The sequence below is a fragment of the Diceros bicornis genome, chromosome 34, assembly GCF_020826845.1.
Source record: "Diceros bicornis minor isolate mBicDic1 chromosome 34, mDicBic1.mat.cur, whole genome shotgun sequence".
In the NCBI taxonomy this organism is placed as follows: domain Eukaryota; kingdom Metazoa; phylum Chordata; class Mammalia; order Perissodactyla; family Rhinocerotidae; genus Diceros; species Diceros bicornis.
In genome coordinates this window covers 16,908,932-16,926,382 of record NC_080773.1, presented here as the reverse complement: position 1 = coordinate 16,926,382, position 17,451 = coordinate 16,908,932, and the positions used below count along the sequence as shown (strand labels likewise).

General features: G+C 55.5%; 2 protein-coding genes and 1 long non-coding RNA gene across 3 annotated transcripts in view; 1 reads left to right on the top strand and 2 right to left on the bottom strand.

Moving 5' to 3' along the window:
* Positions 1–5,481, top strand: part of MEGF8 (multiple EGF like domains 8) — a 39,697-nt gene extending 34,216 nt beyond the window's left edge. The window contains exons 37-41 of the mRNA XM_058529412.1: positions 173–365; positions 859–1,029; positions 1,157–1,287; positions 1,809–1,941; positions 4,047–5,481. Of these exons, the coding sequence (XP_058385395.1) occupies positions 173–365; positions 859–1,029; positions 1,157–1,287; positions 1,809–1,941; positions 4,047–5,315 (1,897 nt within the window). The 3' untranslated portion in view covers positions 5,316–5,481. The remainder of the gene's footprint in view (positions 1–172; positions 366–858; positions 1,030–1,156; positions 1,288–1,808; positions 1,942–4,046) is intronic.
* Positions 4,722–5,555, bottom strand: LOC131396918 (uncharacterized). Its single transcript, XR_009216704.1, has 2 exons — positions 5,475–5,555; positions 4,722–4,832 (listed from the first exon to the last, which is right to left on the bottom strand). It is a non-coding gene; the product is annotated as an uncharacterized LOC131396918 (long non-coding RNA).
* A 5,820-nt stretch (positions 5,556–11,375) lies between these two features.
* On the bottom strand, positions 11,376–12,387 carry CNFN (cornifelin). The gene is made up of 3 exons (XM_058529409.1): positions 12,279–12,387; positions 11,683–11,819; positions 11,376–11,587 (listed from the first exon to the last, which is right to left on the bottom strand). Exons 1-3 carry the CDS (start codon positions 12,385–12,387, stop codon positions 11,498–11,500), a joined length of 336 nt encoding a protein of 111 aa, XP_058385392.1. The 3' UTR covers positions 11,376–11,497.
* Between the last annotated feature and the right edge of the window lie 5,064 nt (positions 12,388–17,451).

The following is a 17,451-nucleotide window of genomic DNA, read 5'->3' as shown; positions in this document are numbered from 1 at the left end:
GTGTCACAGGCTAGCTCCTGTGGGGGCGGTGGGCTGGGCTGTGGAGGGAAAGTGATGGAACAGACCAGGGGTGCAAACTAGTTGAGGAGAGGATGGGATGGTGGCTGGCGACCCGTCGTTGGGAGAGGGTGGCCACGGCCCTGCCCTGACCACCCGCATCTCCCCCCTGCAGTATGACGGGGCTGTGCCGCCCTGTGTGCGCCCAGGGCTGCGTGAATGGCTCGTGTGTGGAGCCTGACCACTGCCGCTGCCACTTCGGCTTTGTCGGCCGCAACTGCTCCACGGAGTGTCGCTGCAACCGCCACAGCGAGTGTGCCGGCGTGGGGGCCCGCGACCACTGCCTGCTCTGCCGCAACCACACCAAGGTGGGCCTCACGGGGCCTCAGACCCAACCCTGGGACCCGGCCCTTCCTTGCCTTCAGCCCATGCTCAGGTGTCTTGAACCTCCTTCCGAGCCCTGATAAGCCAGGCTCGGGGAGGAGGTGGCACAGCCCTATCTCGGGGAGGTGTGAGAAGACTTTGGGGATATCGTCTGGGTTTGTATCACAGAAGAGCTGCCCTGGAATAGTGGACAGTTGGCGCTGGGCCAGGGAGGGTGGTCACGTAAAGGAGGATTTGGGAAGGTTTAGGGAAGGGCTTTCTGAGTTCAACATTCTGGGCTGGAGAGGAGTGAACCCCCTGTCACTGGAGGTGTGGAAGTAAAGGGAGAGGGCTAAATCGCATATAGGCTGAGATTGTCCAAGCCAAGTGCCAGGCCCCTACTGTCCTCCCGTGGTGCTCTTAGAACCTGCCCCCTCCCCACTTTTGTGCCCCCCGTGATTCTCCAACCCTCCTTACTGCCCTGTGCCTGGTTTCTAGGGCAGCCACTGTGAGCAGTGCCTCCCGCTGTTCGTGGGTTCAGCCGTGGGTGGTGGGACCTGCCGGCCCTGCCATGCCTTCTGTCGTGGCAACAGCCACGTCTGCGTCTCCAGGAAGGAGCTCGAAATGGCCAGGAAGGAGCCAGAGAAGTATTCACTGGATCCAGAGGAGGTGAAAGAGGCTGGGGTCCCGAACTCCTAGATCTGGGGGAGGAGGGGTCTGGGGTCTGGACTCTTGGGCCAAGGGAGGAGGGGCTGGTCCATGCCTCTTTATGATCACCCTGTTCTTCCTTGACCAGATTGAAAACTGGGTGACAGAGGGTCCTAGTGAAGACGAGGCTGTGTGTGTGAACTGCCAGAATAATAGCTATGGGGACAAGTGTGAGAGCTGCCTCCACGGCTACTTCCTCCTGGATGGGAAATGCACCAAGTAAGTGGAAGGGGGGCCCGGGACACTTGCTCTACTCAGTAGGAATAGCTCTGAGAGCCAGACTCCTCTCCCCAGTCAGACTCCCCTCCCCACTCCTCTGCCATCTGTCAGGAGAGGATGAAATCCCCAGGGAGCCCCCAGGCTGGTGCAGGGGTTGGGAGCAATGAGCTAGACTCAGATGGGAGACCACCTGCCTCAGAGGCCAATGCTGAAATGCAGGCTACAGAGCAGCCCCAATGGAGACTGGTGGGCAAAGAGAAAGGGCTGCTGGGGGAGAGGCCTCCCCATTCCACCCCCTTCCTTCTGAATGGTCAGTAAACTCTGCATCAGTCCAACCCGGGGACTAATCCTGACTCTGCCACTTAATGACTCTGTGGCCTTGGGCAAATGGCTTGACCTCTGTGAGCCTCAGTTTCCTCTTCTGGCCTGTTGCACAGATTGGAGCTCACATATGCAGCACCCAGCCTGGGCCCCTGCAGGTCATGGGAGCCCTATAGCTCCATCTTCTTTCTCTTCCTCAGATGCCAGTGTAACGGGCATGCAGATACATGTAACGAGCAGGATGGGACAGGCTGCCCATGTCAGAACAACACGGAGACGGGCACTTGCCAGGGCAGCTCGCCCAGTGACCGCCGAGACTGCTACAAGTACCAGGTGTGGCGGGGGAAGCGAGTTATGGGCCAAGGGCCCCACACTCCCAAGAAGTCAGAGCTGGGATGAGTTAGCCCGGCCCAGGCAGGACTGACAACATGGTTCTGATATCTGTGGTCATGGGATCAAAATCAGCTTGATAGACTGTCCCTGAGCCCCAGTCAGTTTCAGGCCCTGGGCAGTGATGCTGGGGACCTGGAAATGAGCCTGTTGCGGCGGCTCTCAGGCTGGTGAGGAGACAGCCTCCATTGCAGATAGTTACAACTTAAAGGTTACAAATACCAGAGAACCCATCTCATAGTAGCTTAAGCAAAAAAGCTAATGTATTGGCTCTCAAAGCTGAGGTCTGGAGTCTACCTTCAGGAATGGGCAGATCCAGGTGCTCCTGCATTGCCATCAGGAGTCTCTTTCCTTGCGTTTTGACTCACTTTCCTCTGTGTTGTCTTCATTCTCAGGCAGGTTTTCCCCCAAGTGGCAGCCCCTACCTGATGACCTAGGCCTAAGAGGGGATCTCATATTATTACTAATATCCAGATTCAAATTCCCCGTGAGTCTGTTTCCATTTTCTTCGGCTTGGTTGGTTGCCGTGTTGCAGGCTCGCTTCCCACAGAGGTGATAGTCCCTGCTCCCTTCTTGGAGTACAGCTCCTACCACCTCACTCACCCACCTTTTCTCTCTAGTTCCACAGAGAAGAGAAAATTCCTTACTTGCCTCAGTTTCCCCTGCCCATCTACAGAAACATCATTTCTGCAAAGATACAACTCCACCCAAATTGGTGACAGAACTTCACAAGCTTTACTGACCCCTAACATTTCCATCCTGGACCAGAAATTTTGCTTTCTTGATGCGTAATCAAAAGGCCCATTGGTGTTTGCCAAAATAGAGAGCCCTAGAGATTAATTCAGACCCCCCTCCCCTCCCCCAGCACCTCTGTTGGCAGCTCTGAAGCAGCAGTTTCTTTAGGTTCTGATAACGATAGCAGTAGTAGCTGCTCTGTAAAGAGTGCCTGCCACGGAGCTGGTGCTGTGCTGTGGATATGGTGGAGACAGCACAGATGTGTAAGGCTCATCAAGGCTGTGCTGGGCCCTCAGTGAGCTGTGGATGTTGGAGGAAAATGAGACTCAGGGACATTAAATGTCCTATCCCAGGTTAGGCAGCCGGTTGGGTTTGGAGCCTGGACTGACCCTGCTCTGATCCCGGAGCCTGAGCAGTTTCCGCTGGACTACAGGAATCAAAATAGCTTTGATCCAGCCTCTCAGTCATTCAACACACATTTACTGAACACCTGCCAGGTGGCAGGCACTGTGTGAGGGCAGGAACACAGGAGGAAACAAAGCAGGCGAAATGTTCTCTCCTCAAGGAATTTACGTTCTCATGCGGAGTCAGGCAACAAATGAATAAGTCAGATACACAGTGTGTTAGTGAGGACCAGTAAGGAGAAAAATTAACGAGAAAGAAAGGCTAGGAAGTGTTGGGGAGTGGAAACGGTAGATACAGTGGCCAAGGAAGGCCTCAGTGAGAAGGTGACACTTGAGTAAAGACATGAAGGAACTGAAGATGCCAGGCAAGCAGACATGGGGGAGCAGGGGTGGGTGGAGAGCGATCCAGGCAGAGGATCCACCAATGCAAAGGCCCTGGGGTGGGACGTACCAACAGTCCAGAAACAGCAAGGTGAGGCTGGCTCACCGTGTGCTATGACTTCAGCAGTTCAGGAGTGAGCCGTGTTTATTACCTGTGTACAGACGAAGAATCACAAGTTCAGTGTGGTTAAGTCACTTGTCCAAAGCCAGCAGTTAGTGAGGAGGTGGAGCCGGGATTCAGCAGAGCTCTCCATCGCTGAGCCTCAGAGTTCCAGGGGCCTCTGCATCAGGGTGCTGTAGTCACTGGGGGTGACACTGGGGACAGCAGTGCTGGAGTATAGGGTCTTGGTCACGTCTACCCAGTGTCAGGGAGATTGAGGAGGGGTCACAAGGAAGCTGCTGGGGCACTGGGGGAACCCAGGGCAGTGGCTACTTACCAATAGCTACAGAATGTCAGTCCTGCTTGGAGGATGGCCGGGCACTGAGCTCGTCCCTGATGGCTGCCTCCACCCCCCACCCCGCCCGCAGTGTGCCAAGTGCCGGGAGTCATTCCACGGGAGCCCGCTGGGTGGCCAGCAGTGCTACCGCCTCATCTCCGTGGAACAGGAGTGCTGCCTGGACCCCACATCCCAGACCAACTGCTTCCACGAGCCCAAGCGCCGGGCACTGGGCCCTGGCCGCACCGTCCTCTTTGGCGTGCAGCCCAAGTTCACCAACGTGGACATCCGCCTGACGCTGGACGTGACCTTCGGTGCCGTGGACCTCTACGTCTCCACCTCCTACGACACCTTCGTAGTCCGTGTGGCCCCCGACACGGGCGTCCACACCGTGCATATCCAGCCGCCCCCGCCCCCTCCGCCACCCCCACCACCTGCTGACGGCGGGCCTCGGGGGACCGGGGATCCAGGGGGACCGGGGACCGGGACTGGGCCGGGCACCCCAGCAGAGCCGCGCGTGCGGGAGGTGTGGCCACGGGGCCTGATCACCTACGTGACAGTGACGGAGCCCTCGGCGGTGCTGGTGGTCCGCAGTGTGCGAGACCGGCTGGTCATCACCTACCCGCACGAGCACCATGCCCTCAAGTCCAGCCGCTTCTACCTGCTGCTGCTGGGCGTGGGAGACCCAAGTGGGCCTGGTGCCAATGGTTCGGCCGATTCGCAGGGCCTGCTCTTCTTCCGGCAGGACCAGGCCCACATTGACCTGTTTGTCTTCTTCTCCGTCTTCTTCTCCTGCTTCTTCCTCTTCCTCTCGCTCTGCGTGCTCCTCTGGAAGGCCAAGCAGGCCCTGGACCAGCGGCAGGAGCAGCGCCGGCACCTGCAAGAGATGACCAAGATGGCCAGCCGCCCCTTCGCCAAGGTCACCGTCTGCTTCCCACCCGACCCTGCTGCCCCGGCCCCCGCCTGGAAGCCAGCCGGGCTCCCACCACCCGCCTTCCGCCGCTCTGAGCCCTTCTTGGCACCCCTGTTGCTGACAGGGGCTGGCGGGCCCTGGGGACCCGTGGGAGGGGGCTGCTGCCCACCAGCCATCCCCACCACCACTGCTGGCCTGCGAGCCGGGCCTATCACCCTCGAGCCCACCGAAGATGGCATGGCCGGTGTGGCCACACTGCTGCTCCAGCTACCTGGCGGGCCCCACGCACCCAACGGTGCCTGCCTGGGGTCAGCCCTCGTCACATTGCGGCACAGACTACATGAGTACTGTGGGGGCGGCGGGGGTGCTGGGGGTAGTGGGCACGGGGCTGGTGCAGGCCGGAAGGGACTGCTGAGCCAGGACAACCTCACCAGCATGTCCCTCTGACCCACAGCAGCCAAGTCCCCTGATGGGGCCACCCTGAACTTGGGGCCCCTCCACCTGGGGGCCCTGGACACTGTGTCCTCAGACCTCTGGTTCCCTTCCTCTGGGGGTCCCCAGACAGGGGCTTCGTCTGCATTCAACAATTATTTATTGAATACCTACTGTGTGCCAGGCACTGTTGAAACCCTGGGTGGAGCAGGAACTGAGAGAAGATTCCCTGATCTCTTGGGGCTTGGGTTCTAGTGAAGGGAGACAATCAGCACACACATGCACATACAGACGAGTAAGATCATTTCAGAGCGGGAGAAGTGCCGTGAGATGTCAACAGGATGTGGCTGTGAGAGACCGCAGTAAAGTCAGTCAGTTGGGCCTTCCGAGAAGCTAGGCTCAAAGGCTGAGCAGGAACTGGCCATGGGAAGAGCTGTAGGAAGTGGGTTCCAGGCGGAGGGAACTGCAAGGACAAAGGCCCTGAGGTGGGAACCAGCTCGTTTTATTGGAAGGAACAGAAAACTGACCAATGTGACCCAGGCCGAGTGTGAAGAGATGAGGTTGGGGACAGGCAGGGGCCGGATCACCCAGGACCTGTGGGCCCCAGATGGCTTTGGGGTTTTATTCTCAGGGCCGTGGGAAGCCGTTGGACAGTTTTATGAGGAGGAATGACAGGATCCGATGTACCTGTTTAAGAGGTCACTCAACTGTGGTGTGGGGAATGGATTGCGGAGGGTGAGAGAGGCAGCAGGGGGACACGAGATGACAATGGATTGGATCAGGGTGGTGGCCGTGAGAGGGAAAGTCAGGGACAAACGCAGGGTGTATGTGGAAGGCTGTAACAATGGTGTGGATGTCAGGGTGAGGGAGGGGAGGAATCCAGGATGACCCCAACTTTGTGGCCTGAACTGTGGGTGGACGGTGGGGTCATTTATTAAGATGGGGCTGACTGGGGCTTGTGGGAAAGATCAGGAGTCCAGTTTTAGACTTGAGATGTCCTTTAGGCATTTCTTAAGTTAGGTCCAACGAGGTTAAGAGAAACCGCTCCGAGTGTTTCAGCAGAAGGAACTGAGTGCAGGGGATTGGCTGTAGTGGTGAAGGACAGAGCTGATTAGAAGCGGGACAGTGAGGCAGCCCAGGAGCAAGTGAGAAGGAGGCTGCTGCTGCCACCCCTAGGCTGGAGGGGCAAGGCTCAGGGGTGTTACCTGACCCCAGGACCAGGGTCACCCGGCTCAGAGGGAGCTCGAGGAGACAAAGCTGCTGCCTGAGATGCCGCCCGAGGCGCAGTGGGGCATGGGGGATACCAACGTTGGAGATAGAAATGTGGGAGTCGATGAGTGTACAGCTCTGTTCCCAGACAATGTTGCCTTGAAGACTTCTGGGCTCCCTGCAGGGGCTGCCCCCTACTCCAGCTACCACCTTGGACTTCTGAGCTCCTCTCCTTGAGGGCCTCCCCGCTTCTAGCCATTTTGAACTTGGGACTCTCCTTTCCCAAGACTCCATCCCTCAGCTGCCTTGACCTTGGGGAGCTGGGTCCTCTGTCTTCCCCTCTGCTGGGGGCCTCAGTCTAAGAGGCCATCCAAAAGAGGGGGGAGTGATGGACGCATCAAATAAAGTGTGTGGGGAGTACTGGTGTCCATGCGCTGTCTGCATGAGAGAGATGGGGTGTCTTGGCTCTCTGAACCAGCACCCAAGCGCTGAATATACTGAATAAATGCCCTTATCATGGTCCCCCCTCCAAGCCAAGTGGCCTGGGCCTGGCTCCTTGCTGTCCCTTCTAGGCAGGAGTTGGGGTGGGGCCACTACAGAAGCTTTTGTTCCCCAGAAGGGACGAGCCAAGGGGACGTCAGGGCATGTTACGAGAGGTTTGGGGATTCGATCGGAGACGTAAAAGACACTTTCCACTCCAAACAAATGGTCTGAAGGTATATTTTATTATATAGAGGATAGTAAAGGTGATAGTCTGCAAATAGATCTAAATAGGTCAAATATTAAGAGGGAAAAAACATCAGCCCGACTGGAAAGGGAAAATACCCACATCGGCTGAAGAGAAATGACACAAATCAACCAGAAAGAGAAACACCAGGTTAACCGAAAAGAGAACACACCAAATCAATTACTTCATATCAAATCAATTACTTCACATCAAATCAGTTACTCACAACATCCACGCCCCACTGCTGGGAGAGCTCTGTCAATCGACCTGGCTGGGCAAGGATCACACGTCTTGGGCAAGGTGTCCCTTCTACAGGTGGAACTCTCACCGGGGCTCAGTTTCTAGCAGTTTTTATACCATCAGTAATTTTTAGAGTAAGCAATTACAGAGTTTGCAGAGCAAGCATTTAGTGTTTCCATGCACAAATGGTTATCAGTGGCGTATGTGCACTGAGCCCCCTGGCTAACGTCCCAGCCCAGTAGTTGTGTACGTGCATTGTTTTCTTTGGTTATCGTCTCAGCCCGGCACAGATGGCCAGTCCATTCTGGGCTACGACGCTCCAAGAGCCTTGAAATGTTGCAACTTGCAACTCTCTCCGTGGGAGAAAGGCCAGTTCCCACCACACAGAAAGCAGCTTTGTATTTCTTTTTGTGCTGGTGGCTGTAGGTCAATGGAGCGGCCAAACATGGCTGTACTCATGTCAAGACAGGGCAGTGAGCCCTTTGACCCTTCCTTCCCCCGATCTCTGTCGCAGGGAGATCCCAGTTTGTCTCAGGAGGGAAAGCAGACTGCCTTAGTCCCGGGTTTGGGTTTAATTCTGGGAGCCTTTATCTGCCAGTCCCTGGGCAAGCAAGAGCCCTGGTGGGAGGGGAGTGGGAGCGGGAGATCTCTGTCCCCTCAGGTGGCCTCGCTCAGCCTGGGAATCTTGCTGTGTACCTTTCTGTACGAGCTGGCCCCTAGGCGCAAGCTGGCTGCTTCATCTGATGTTCAGCCAAGGACACGGCCGTGAGTGTGACTTAGCGGGTGTGTGGGTCTCCAGTATGGTCTGTGAATATCATAGAGCTTTCAGACCTTCCAGGCAACTTAAGGAATTATTCTGCCCGTGTGTGTTTTGCCTTCATGAGCTGAGGGTAGTACTGAACCTCCGAGATGTGACTGTGAACTTGTGTTTACTGAGTACTGTATGCTAGACAGTTTGCCTGGCATGTTACTGCTGTGGTTTCATTTGATCTTTCCAACCACCGTATGAGGTAGGTATCATGTAATCCCCATTTTGCAGATGAGAAAACAAAAGTTCATAGACATTATTTAGGTGTTGAGTGATAGCTGCCATTTGAATCCAGGCTGTCTGACCCTCAAATCCACATGCCTGACCAGCAGGCTCTTCTACTGCCCGAGGAGAGAACCCTTTATTTAGGCAGACCCAGCTGAGAGCTGTCCCAGTGCAGAGTGGGCACTAGGGACAGGTGTTCAAAATGGCTGGTTTCTGCTGGAGATAAGGCAGAATTTCCCAACTGGGGAGCTAACCAGCATTGGGATGTGCTGCCTCAGAGAGTCCTGGGGCCAGTGGAGAGTTCACCCTGCATGATCAGGAAGGAGCTAAGGTGGGTCTTTGAGATGCCTCCATGGTATGCTCTGGCCCTTTGGTGAGATCTCTTCCTAGCTGTCACCATGTGACTTTGCCTTCCTAAGCAGAGCATTTGTACTGTGACTGGACCTCTTCTCTGGGACGCAGAGCCACTCTCCCTCCAACTCCTGTTACTGCTGTGCAGATGCCCCAGTACAAAAGCCCCATAGCACGTGTTCCCCCTCTCCACGTCAGCCCTTCAGCTGTCACCTCTCCCTGGTTTCCATTCACCTGAATGCAAAGTTCATGGTAGAGAGAGAAAGCCTGGGCATGGGAGCCTAGAGGCCTGGGTTCTAGCCCGGGTGTGGCCACCAACGCCCTACGGACTACAAGAAAAGGGGGGAAATTTTACCAAGGGCCTACAGCACTGTGGGCACTGTGCTGGGTGCTCAGCATGAGGCTTTTAATCTTCCCAACATCACCGCTGGGAGGTCCAAGTTTGTTCCTCTCTTTTGTGGATTCAGAAGCTAAGTTCCTTGCCTAAGAACTCAGGGCTGATTAATAGGCAAGGTCAGATTCTGACGCAACCTGTCTGACTCTCTGTTGCCCCTCACACATTACCTCTAAAATCGCTGCCCGTTTCTAAGCCCGTGGTTCCCCACCTGTGGTCACTCACTGTCTCCACCTACAACGGGTCCCACACTGTTCTAGGTGTGGGGACACAGCGGTGAACAAGGTCCCTACCCTCATGGAGCTGACAAGCCAGTGCGGAGCCCAATAGTAAGTAGATGATGTGGTATGTTGGGAGATGACCAGAAGGACAAGGCAGGGAAGGGGGGAAGGGGTACTTGCTCTTTAATGTAAGGTAGGAAGGGAAGGCCTCTCTCATAAGATGACATGTGAGCAGAAGTGAAGGAATGAGCCATAGGGACATCTGAGGGAAGAGAATTCCAAGTTGAAGGAACAGCCAGTGCAAAGGCCCTTATGTGGTTGGAGTGGAGGAATAAGGAGGAGATGAGGTCAGAGAGGGAACAAGACGTATATCATACAGGTCCTTGAGCCATGGGAGGACTCTGGTGTTTGTGAGGGAGGAGCCATGAGAGGGGTCTGAGCACAGGAGGGATGTGACCTAACTCAGGTGTTCACTGGGCTCCTCTGCAGGTAAGAGACTAAGGGTGGGTGTAGGGCAGGAGACCAGCGAGGAGCTCCTGCATTCATTTAGGCTGAAGACAAGGGTGGCTGGAGCAAGGTGGGGGCAGTGGAGTGGGGAGAAGTGTGATTCTGGATATATTCTCAAGGTCAAATGAACAGAATTTGTGGACAGATTGAACACTGAGTGAGAAGGAAAGTTACTGAGCAACTGGAAGGATGGGGTTTGCTATTTCCTGAGATGGGGAAGACTGTGGGAAGAGCAGGTTTGGGGGGACAATCAGGAGTTAGGTTTTGGACATGTTAAATTTGAGATGCCTATGAGATATTCCAAGTGAGGATGTCACTCAATGGTTCGATACACAGATCCAGAGAGAGAGAGGGAAGGATAACAGCAAATAATACAAATAATATAAATAATATATTAATATTAGAATAGTTATATTATATTATATGTAATATAATAATAATATTAACAGCAACAGTTTATTGAGTTTACTCTTTGGCCTTTCCATCTGTTCCATCTCTTGCTGTCACAGTAGCCATATGACATATTAGGGATTATCTTCAGAGGAGGAAACAAGCTCAGAACGGTTTATTAATTCACAAAGATAACACAGTAAGTGGCAAGAGTCAAGATTGGATCCCAGGTCTGTCCAATTTGGAGACCAGGACATTTTCTAATCTGCTAGTTGCTTTTGCAGCAAAGAGGGTGGATTGAACTGGATGATCCTTATGGATTCCTTTCAGCTCCAGAGAGCCTTAACCTGGCACTTCTCTGCACTGGAGGCAAAGGACTCCCAAACATGTTAGAATTCTATGTAGGCCAAGAGTCCGTAGGTTGTGAATGAGCAGAAGGGCTCTCCTAAAATTTTTCTTTGAACTTGAATGTCTGGACTCTACCAAGACAGACTTTCTGGGCCCGGCTCCATGGCTTAGCGGTTAAGTGCAGGCGCTCCGCTGCTGGTGGCCCGGGGTTCAGATCCCAGGCGTGCACCGATGCACTGCTTCTCCGGCCATGCTGGGGCCGTGTCCCACATACAGCAACTAGAAGGACGTGCAGCTATGGCATACAACTATCTACTGGGGCTTTGGGGGAAAAAATAAATAAATAAAATTATATATAAAAAAAAAGACAGACTTTCTGCTTTTGCTTATTTTTGGTATCTGGGCAGAGCTTCAGGTAGGCTGCTAAGGCGTGAGTGGTTTTATTGTTAGCGAGGACTCCCTGGCTTAGAGAGGAAAGAGACTTGCCAAAGTCATACCACAGCAGGTTGGGGTCAAGGACCTCACTCGACCCGACCCTGGGACTCCTCCCTCCACACCTAGGTATCTTCTCTGTGTTCCCTCCTCCCTCGCCAAACCTCCTTCTCCACCCAGATTCCTTCCCTGGGACAGAAAGGATGTAGGCGGAGTTGGTTTTCAGGTTTTTATTGTGGGTGTATTTCTGGTGGCGGAATAGGGCGGAGGAGCAGGTCTTCCCAGGAGGGGGCAGTGGGGGCCAGGCGTGACAGGTGGAAAAGGAGGGGGGAGGGGGGAACTTCTTTACTCTCGAATCTTCAGTTCCCGCGCCATCTGACAGAGGGCGCAGGGCAAACAAAAGGTGAGGGCCGCCCAGTCCTTCCCGACAGTCCCCTAGAATGTGGGAGAGAGAGGTTAGGAGCCCGCCTTGGGTCCCAGCAGGCCAGTCCCCAGCCCCTGCTCCCGCGGGAGGAGGACCCAGCTGGCACCTGGATGCGGTAGCGCTCGCGCATGCCGGTGCGGAGGGAGTTCAGGCCTCCGGGCAGGTAGGGCGTGCAGCAGCACTCGCCGAAGTCGTCGGAGATGCGGCAGGCGAGGCACAGAGGGACGAAGGTGCCGCACAGACCTGCGGCGGGCGCGGGGCGGTCAGGGCGGGGCCCGCGGGGCCTTCTGCCCGCTCCGCCTCGGGGAGGGGTGAGGCTGAGGGTCCGCGGAGCCAGGATGAGGGTCCCCGAGGGAAGTGTCGGAGGAAGTGAAGTAAAGGTGCCAGAGGGAATTAGGGGTCCGAGGAGGGGGTGGTTTAGAGATTGGGAAATAGGGTTTGAAGGGGCAGTTGGGGCCACAACTAAGAAAGTTGAGGGTCCAAGTGGGGGGAGGTTTGAGGGTCAGAGGGGAAGTTGGAAGGTGTGAGGTCAGGAGCCTAGGGGGTGCTGGGCATCCGAGGAAGGGGTGAGGGTTAGAGAGTAGGAATTCAGGATCCGTGGAAGGGAGGTGGGAGCAGGGTTAGTAGGGCGTCCGAGGGGGCTGGAGGTGACCCCTCCCCTGCCGCTCCCCCCCCCCCCCCCCCCCGCCTGGGGGCACTCACAGATGGGCATGTCGTTGCAGCAGTCCATGAGACCGGTGTGCCAGTCACTGAGCTGGGTCTGGTAGCTGCTGCTGGCACACTGGGGCTGGCTGGTCACTGGGTAAGACATGGCTGCGGAGGTGGGGGACAGGGGTCAGCGGGCAGCCTCGCAGCGCCTCCCGGGCCCTGCACCCCTGCCGCCCCTCCCTCTGCCGGGCAGTCTGGGCGGGGCCGCCAGGCCGCCCACTTAGGTGACACCACTGTGCTTCTCCCTTCCTTTCTGCCACATCTGGGCATCAACACCCCAGTCTGTCCCCGTTGCCGCTGCCTCCTGCACAACTGGTTGAGCTGGGGTGGGGGGCTCCTGCGCGTCTGGGGAAGAGTGGGCGCCACATCTGGGCGTGGCCGGGACATGCCGCTGCCTCCTCCACGTCTGGGCCTGGGGTGCTGGGTTCCTGCATTTTGGGGCCTCTGGGGTGCAAGCAGGTGCCATCTGTCTTCGAAGCCAGTGTGCCCCAGGGAGGGAAGAGGCCAGGTTCCAAGGACTGGAAGGGTGGCTGGTCCATCCAGCGATCCCACCTTTGCCTTTCACGTTGTCTTGCATCTCAAACTGCATCTTGCTGGCCCTGAGGAGGTGGCGTTGGGGACGGCAGAGGTGGCAGCGGTGACAGCGGCAGAGACACTGGCAGAGTCCAAGGGATGCTGGATACTAGGGGAAGGGAGGGGTGGGGGCACGGGCACTGGGGCCTGGGTTCTCAGGGGGAAGGGAGCTGGGGAGAAAGAGGCCAAGTCAGCCTGCCAGCCAAGAGAGACTGGAGTAGGGATGTATGGGGTGGGGCGAGAAACTCGCCCATCTCTGTACAGCTGCCCGACAGACCCCAGAGGACCCTCCTTATATCAGATGCAGAGCTGGAGAGACCAAGAGACAGAGACAGGCAGAGTCAGAGACAAAGAGAGAAAGAGATTAGAGCCAGGTGCCCATAGAGATGCCACCAGTAACGCTCCCAGCTGCCCAGCACTTTGGCTCTGCAAGCCCATTTCACAGGCGGAACACTGAGGCTCAGGGAGGTGAAGAGAAATGCCCTACATCTGATGGCCTAGGCCAAGGGGGTTAGTAGAGGTGGCGCTGGACCCCAGGACTTCCAAATTCAACCCAGCACCACTCAGATTGAGAAGGGGGGATACAGGGGACATTGAGAAAGACAGGGATGTCCAGAGAGATAGACAGTCAGAGATGTGCGAGGAGACAGATGTGAGTGGAGTGGGGCGGAGAAGAACAGAGCAGAGGCACTGACCTCAGAGCAGAGGCACCGACTTCAGAACAGAAGGCTGCAGGCGGATGCTCCTTTCTGCAGGACTGCGATGGCGATGATGGAGGTGTGGGTGACACTGGCACTGAGTTCTCAGTCTCAGCTAGGAGCTGCTTATATTGGGCAGGCCATGGGGCCCTGGGCGGAGCTCTGACAGAGATGCCCAGGGAGCCAAGCCGGTCTTCCCCAACTGGGACTTCCCCTCCCTCTCTCTCTATCCTCCATCCCCCTACCTTCCCCTTCTGCCTCACCTCATAGGACCAAGGAAATTGTGGGGTAGGGGATCCAGGGACAAGACAGTGGAGATAGAAAGGGGAGTGGGCGGAGAGAAACAGAGAGATGGGGGGAGAAGGCAGAGGGAACGTGCAAGGGGCACAGCTGGGTCAAAGCACAGAGACCAAAAGAGGGAGAGAGAGAGATGGGACAGGAATGGGGGACATAGAGACATAAGGGGAGGCCAAGATGGGGGAGAGAGACAAGGAGATTCAGAGAGGTGGAGACAGAGATGCCAAGCCAGAGAGGCACAAAGATCTGGGGAGAATTAGCAAGAAAGGGAGAGACAGATTTGGAGAAGAGAGACACAAGGATAGAAAGGTAGAGGGGCAGGTAGGTGGAGGCACGGCCACCACAGCCATCGAGAGGGTAGAGGGTAGAGGAGAACGGCCAGTGGTGTGGGAGAGAGTGGGCTCCCCTTCCAGGCCTCTTGCAGCATCCTTAGTGAGGTCCCCACATCCCTGGGAGAGGGGGCATTGTCCTCCCATTCAGGGCCACTGGGCACATGGTGGGGGGCAGTGTGTTTTGGGGGTGACTCATGCTGGAACCAAAGTAAATAAACACACCTCACCCCACCTCCGTATTGGGAAGGTAGAAGGCTGGGAACTGAGAAGCTGTGGTTCCTGAAGGAGGTGGAGGTGACCCAGAACCTCCTAGGTCCTAATAGAGCAGAGGACTGGGGGCCTGGACTCCTGGGTCTGAGGGAGGAGTAGGGCTGGGAGCCTGATCTCTGGTCCCTAATAGAGGAGGGAGAGGGGGCTCAGATTCCTGGGGCTGAGGGAGGAGGAGGCTGGGGGTCCAGACTCTTGGGTTAGGCTAGGCTGCATCCCTGAGTTGGGTTGGGGTCCTGGGATTCCAGATTGCTGGGTTCCTGAGGGCTGAAAGAGCTGGGGGCCTGGCTGCCTGAGTCTCCACAGTCTCCCCCCAACAGGCCTGGCGGGGTTAGAGGTGACTCAGTGAGGGAAGCAGCGTTAGATCCGGGTGGGGTTCCTAGCACGGGTGTCACCCCAAAATGTAGGAGGCACCAGAAAATTGGGGTGTCACCTGCAGAGAAGGTGCTGTCATCACCCCACTGGGTATGGGTATGGGGTGACAGCACATGGATCACCCTGCTGGCCTGGGATCCCAGCTTTCCCTCCACCCCAGGAGGGACCTGAACCTTGGTCTCCTGGCACCACCCAGATGGTTTGCTGTCATTGTCCCCAGACCTATGGGCAGCATTCAGCATCTTGCCTGTGCATGTCCATCACTTGGTCTGGGAGCCTGAATGTCTGGGGAACATCTCTTCATTTCTGTTCTAGTGTCCCATCTCTGCATAGTGTCTTCCCGATCTCTGCATCTTTGACTCACCAGCTCTGAATCTCTCTCTCTTTCTTTCCTCATCTCTGCAAATCTGTTTCCCAATTTCTCTAGTTCTGTCTCCCCATCTCTGAGTCTCTCTTCTCCCAAGCTCTGTGTTTCTTGCCCTTATCCCGGGGTCTCTGTCTCCTGACTTAGCATCTCTCTCCATCTCTAGGCTCTGCCCCATGGAGGCAGCTACAGGACCCCATCCCCCAAGCTGTCCAGACCATGGGCTGCAGGTGACTCAGGGTCAGTCATCTCTGAAGACCCTAGAGCTCTCAGGATGACAGCCTGAGTTGTCCTAGAGTTTCCTCTCCCAACTCTGACACAGCCTGGAGGCCCCAATTAGATAGAGCAATTCATGTAGATGAGGAAATAGGACCAGGGAAGCAGTGAGGTGGCCTGCTTGGGGGTGAGGAGGAGGGCAACAGGCAGGAGAAGAGGCCTGGGGGCTGAGGAGTGACCATGGCAGGGTCTCCGAGCATCTGGCTTCCATCCCTCTCAAATAGGGTTGCCAGATAAAATACGGGACGCCCAGTTACATTTGAATTTCAGATAAACAACAAATACTTTTTAAGTATAAATATGTTCCATCCAATATTTGGGACATCCAGGCCAGGTCTGGGTCCAGTTGCCCAATGTGGGTTTCACAAGGCGGGCGGTGCCATCCATGGCCCTGGTGGAACCGGTTGGGCTGAGCAGACAAGTGAGGTGGCCCCCCCTTCCCATCCTAAGCCTGCTGCTTCCTCGAAGGCCAGCCCAGCAGGATGGGCTTGGAACAGGATGGACTCAGGGAGCTCTGGGTGTGTCACTGTGTCTGGGTTTGGGTGTGTTGTGTCTCTGCGTGTGGTGTGTGCCTCTCTGGGTGCTGTGAGTCTGTGTGGGGATTGTCATGATGTGTCTCTCTTTGTATGTTCCTGTTCGGGGGTGTGACACGTGAGTGGTCTTTTCTGTTAGTATCTATATTGCCGTCCTGTGATTCTACACACTGTGCACCTGTGTTGGGTGTGGTCTCAGCTGTCGAGATTCTGTACTTCTGATTTGATTTAGGCGGGGATTATTGACTGAGTGGTGGTAGCCTTGTGTGATGGACCCCGGAGCCAGAAAACCTAAGTTCAAATCCTGATAGCTTCTTATTGGCTGTGAAACCTTGGGCAAATCACTAAACTTCCCTGGCCCTCAATTTTTCCTTCTATGAAACGGGTTGTTGCGAATAGAGCTGTTGAGAGGATTGAATGAATTAATTCCTGTGAAATGCTTAGAATTGTGCCTGGCACGTAGGGAACATTTTGTGTTGATGGTGATGATGATGATGATGATGATCTGTTCTAGTTGCTGGGGATACAATAGTGAATGAGACCAAGTCTTTGCTCATGATCCTAGGAGCAATAGGATGAGTGGCCTATCAGTGGCTGGGCATATAATTGCATAACTAGGGTGTCTGTTTGCATGTGGAATAGGCTATTTCTGTGTGTGTTGTCAGTGCCATGACTCTGAGATTGTGTGCTTATGTTTATGTTTGTGTTCATAGGTGACTGTATGTGCTGTGTGTGTGACTCTTTGATTGTGTGGGTGCAAAGGTTAAGATCCTACCAAACAGGTGTTGTGAAGGCACATCTTGCATTTCTGACTCTGTGGTGCCAGAAGTGTGTCTGTATTGGGATCTTGAGAACCCCTCTCTCAGCTACTACTTTACGTGCCCTACAGGTGACCCTGGGAGGGTGACTCCTTCCAAAATGAGCCTCAGTTTCTCCCTAATGGGGATGGTGGGCCCAGTGGCTTAGGAAGAAACACAAGGTGAAAGGGACGGTGGGAGGAGATGGGTGAGGCCAGGGAGAGGCTGAGAATTGTGATGGGGACACAGAGAGAGACAGCGGGTGGGGACAGAGAAAGAGCTGTACAGAGAGGTGTGGCTGTTTGTCCATCCATCCCATAAGCATTTGCTGAGCCCCTGCAATGTGCCGGGACCTCTGGAGGCACTGGTTCAAGGTCTGGGGGAAAGTAAAGAGACTCAGAGGGATGGAGACCCACCAGGAAAGCTGTGGCTGCCCCAGAGTGGCCCACCCTTCCCCAGGGTGGGCCTCAGTGACAGTTCTGAGTGATGGAGACACTTTGATGGAGAGGGACAGACAGGGCCCTGCCACTCTCTGGTCCTCCCTGAGGCCTGATCTATCTAGATCAAAGAACAGAGTCCGTGGGGGAAATGCCCCTCCCAGGCCTGGGGCACCCTCATGAATCATTTTCTTATTACCTCCTAAAAGGAGGTAGGC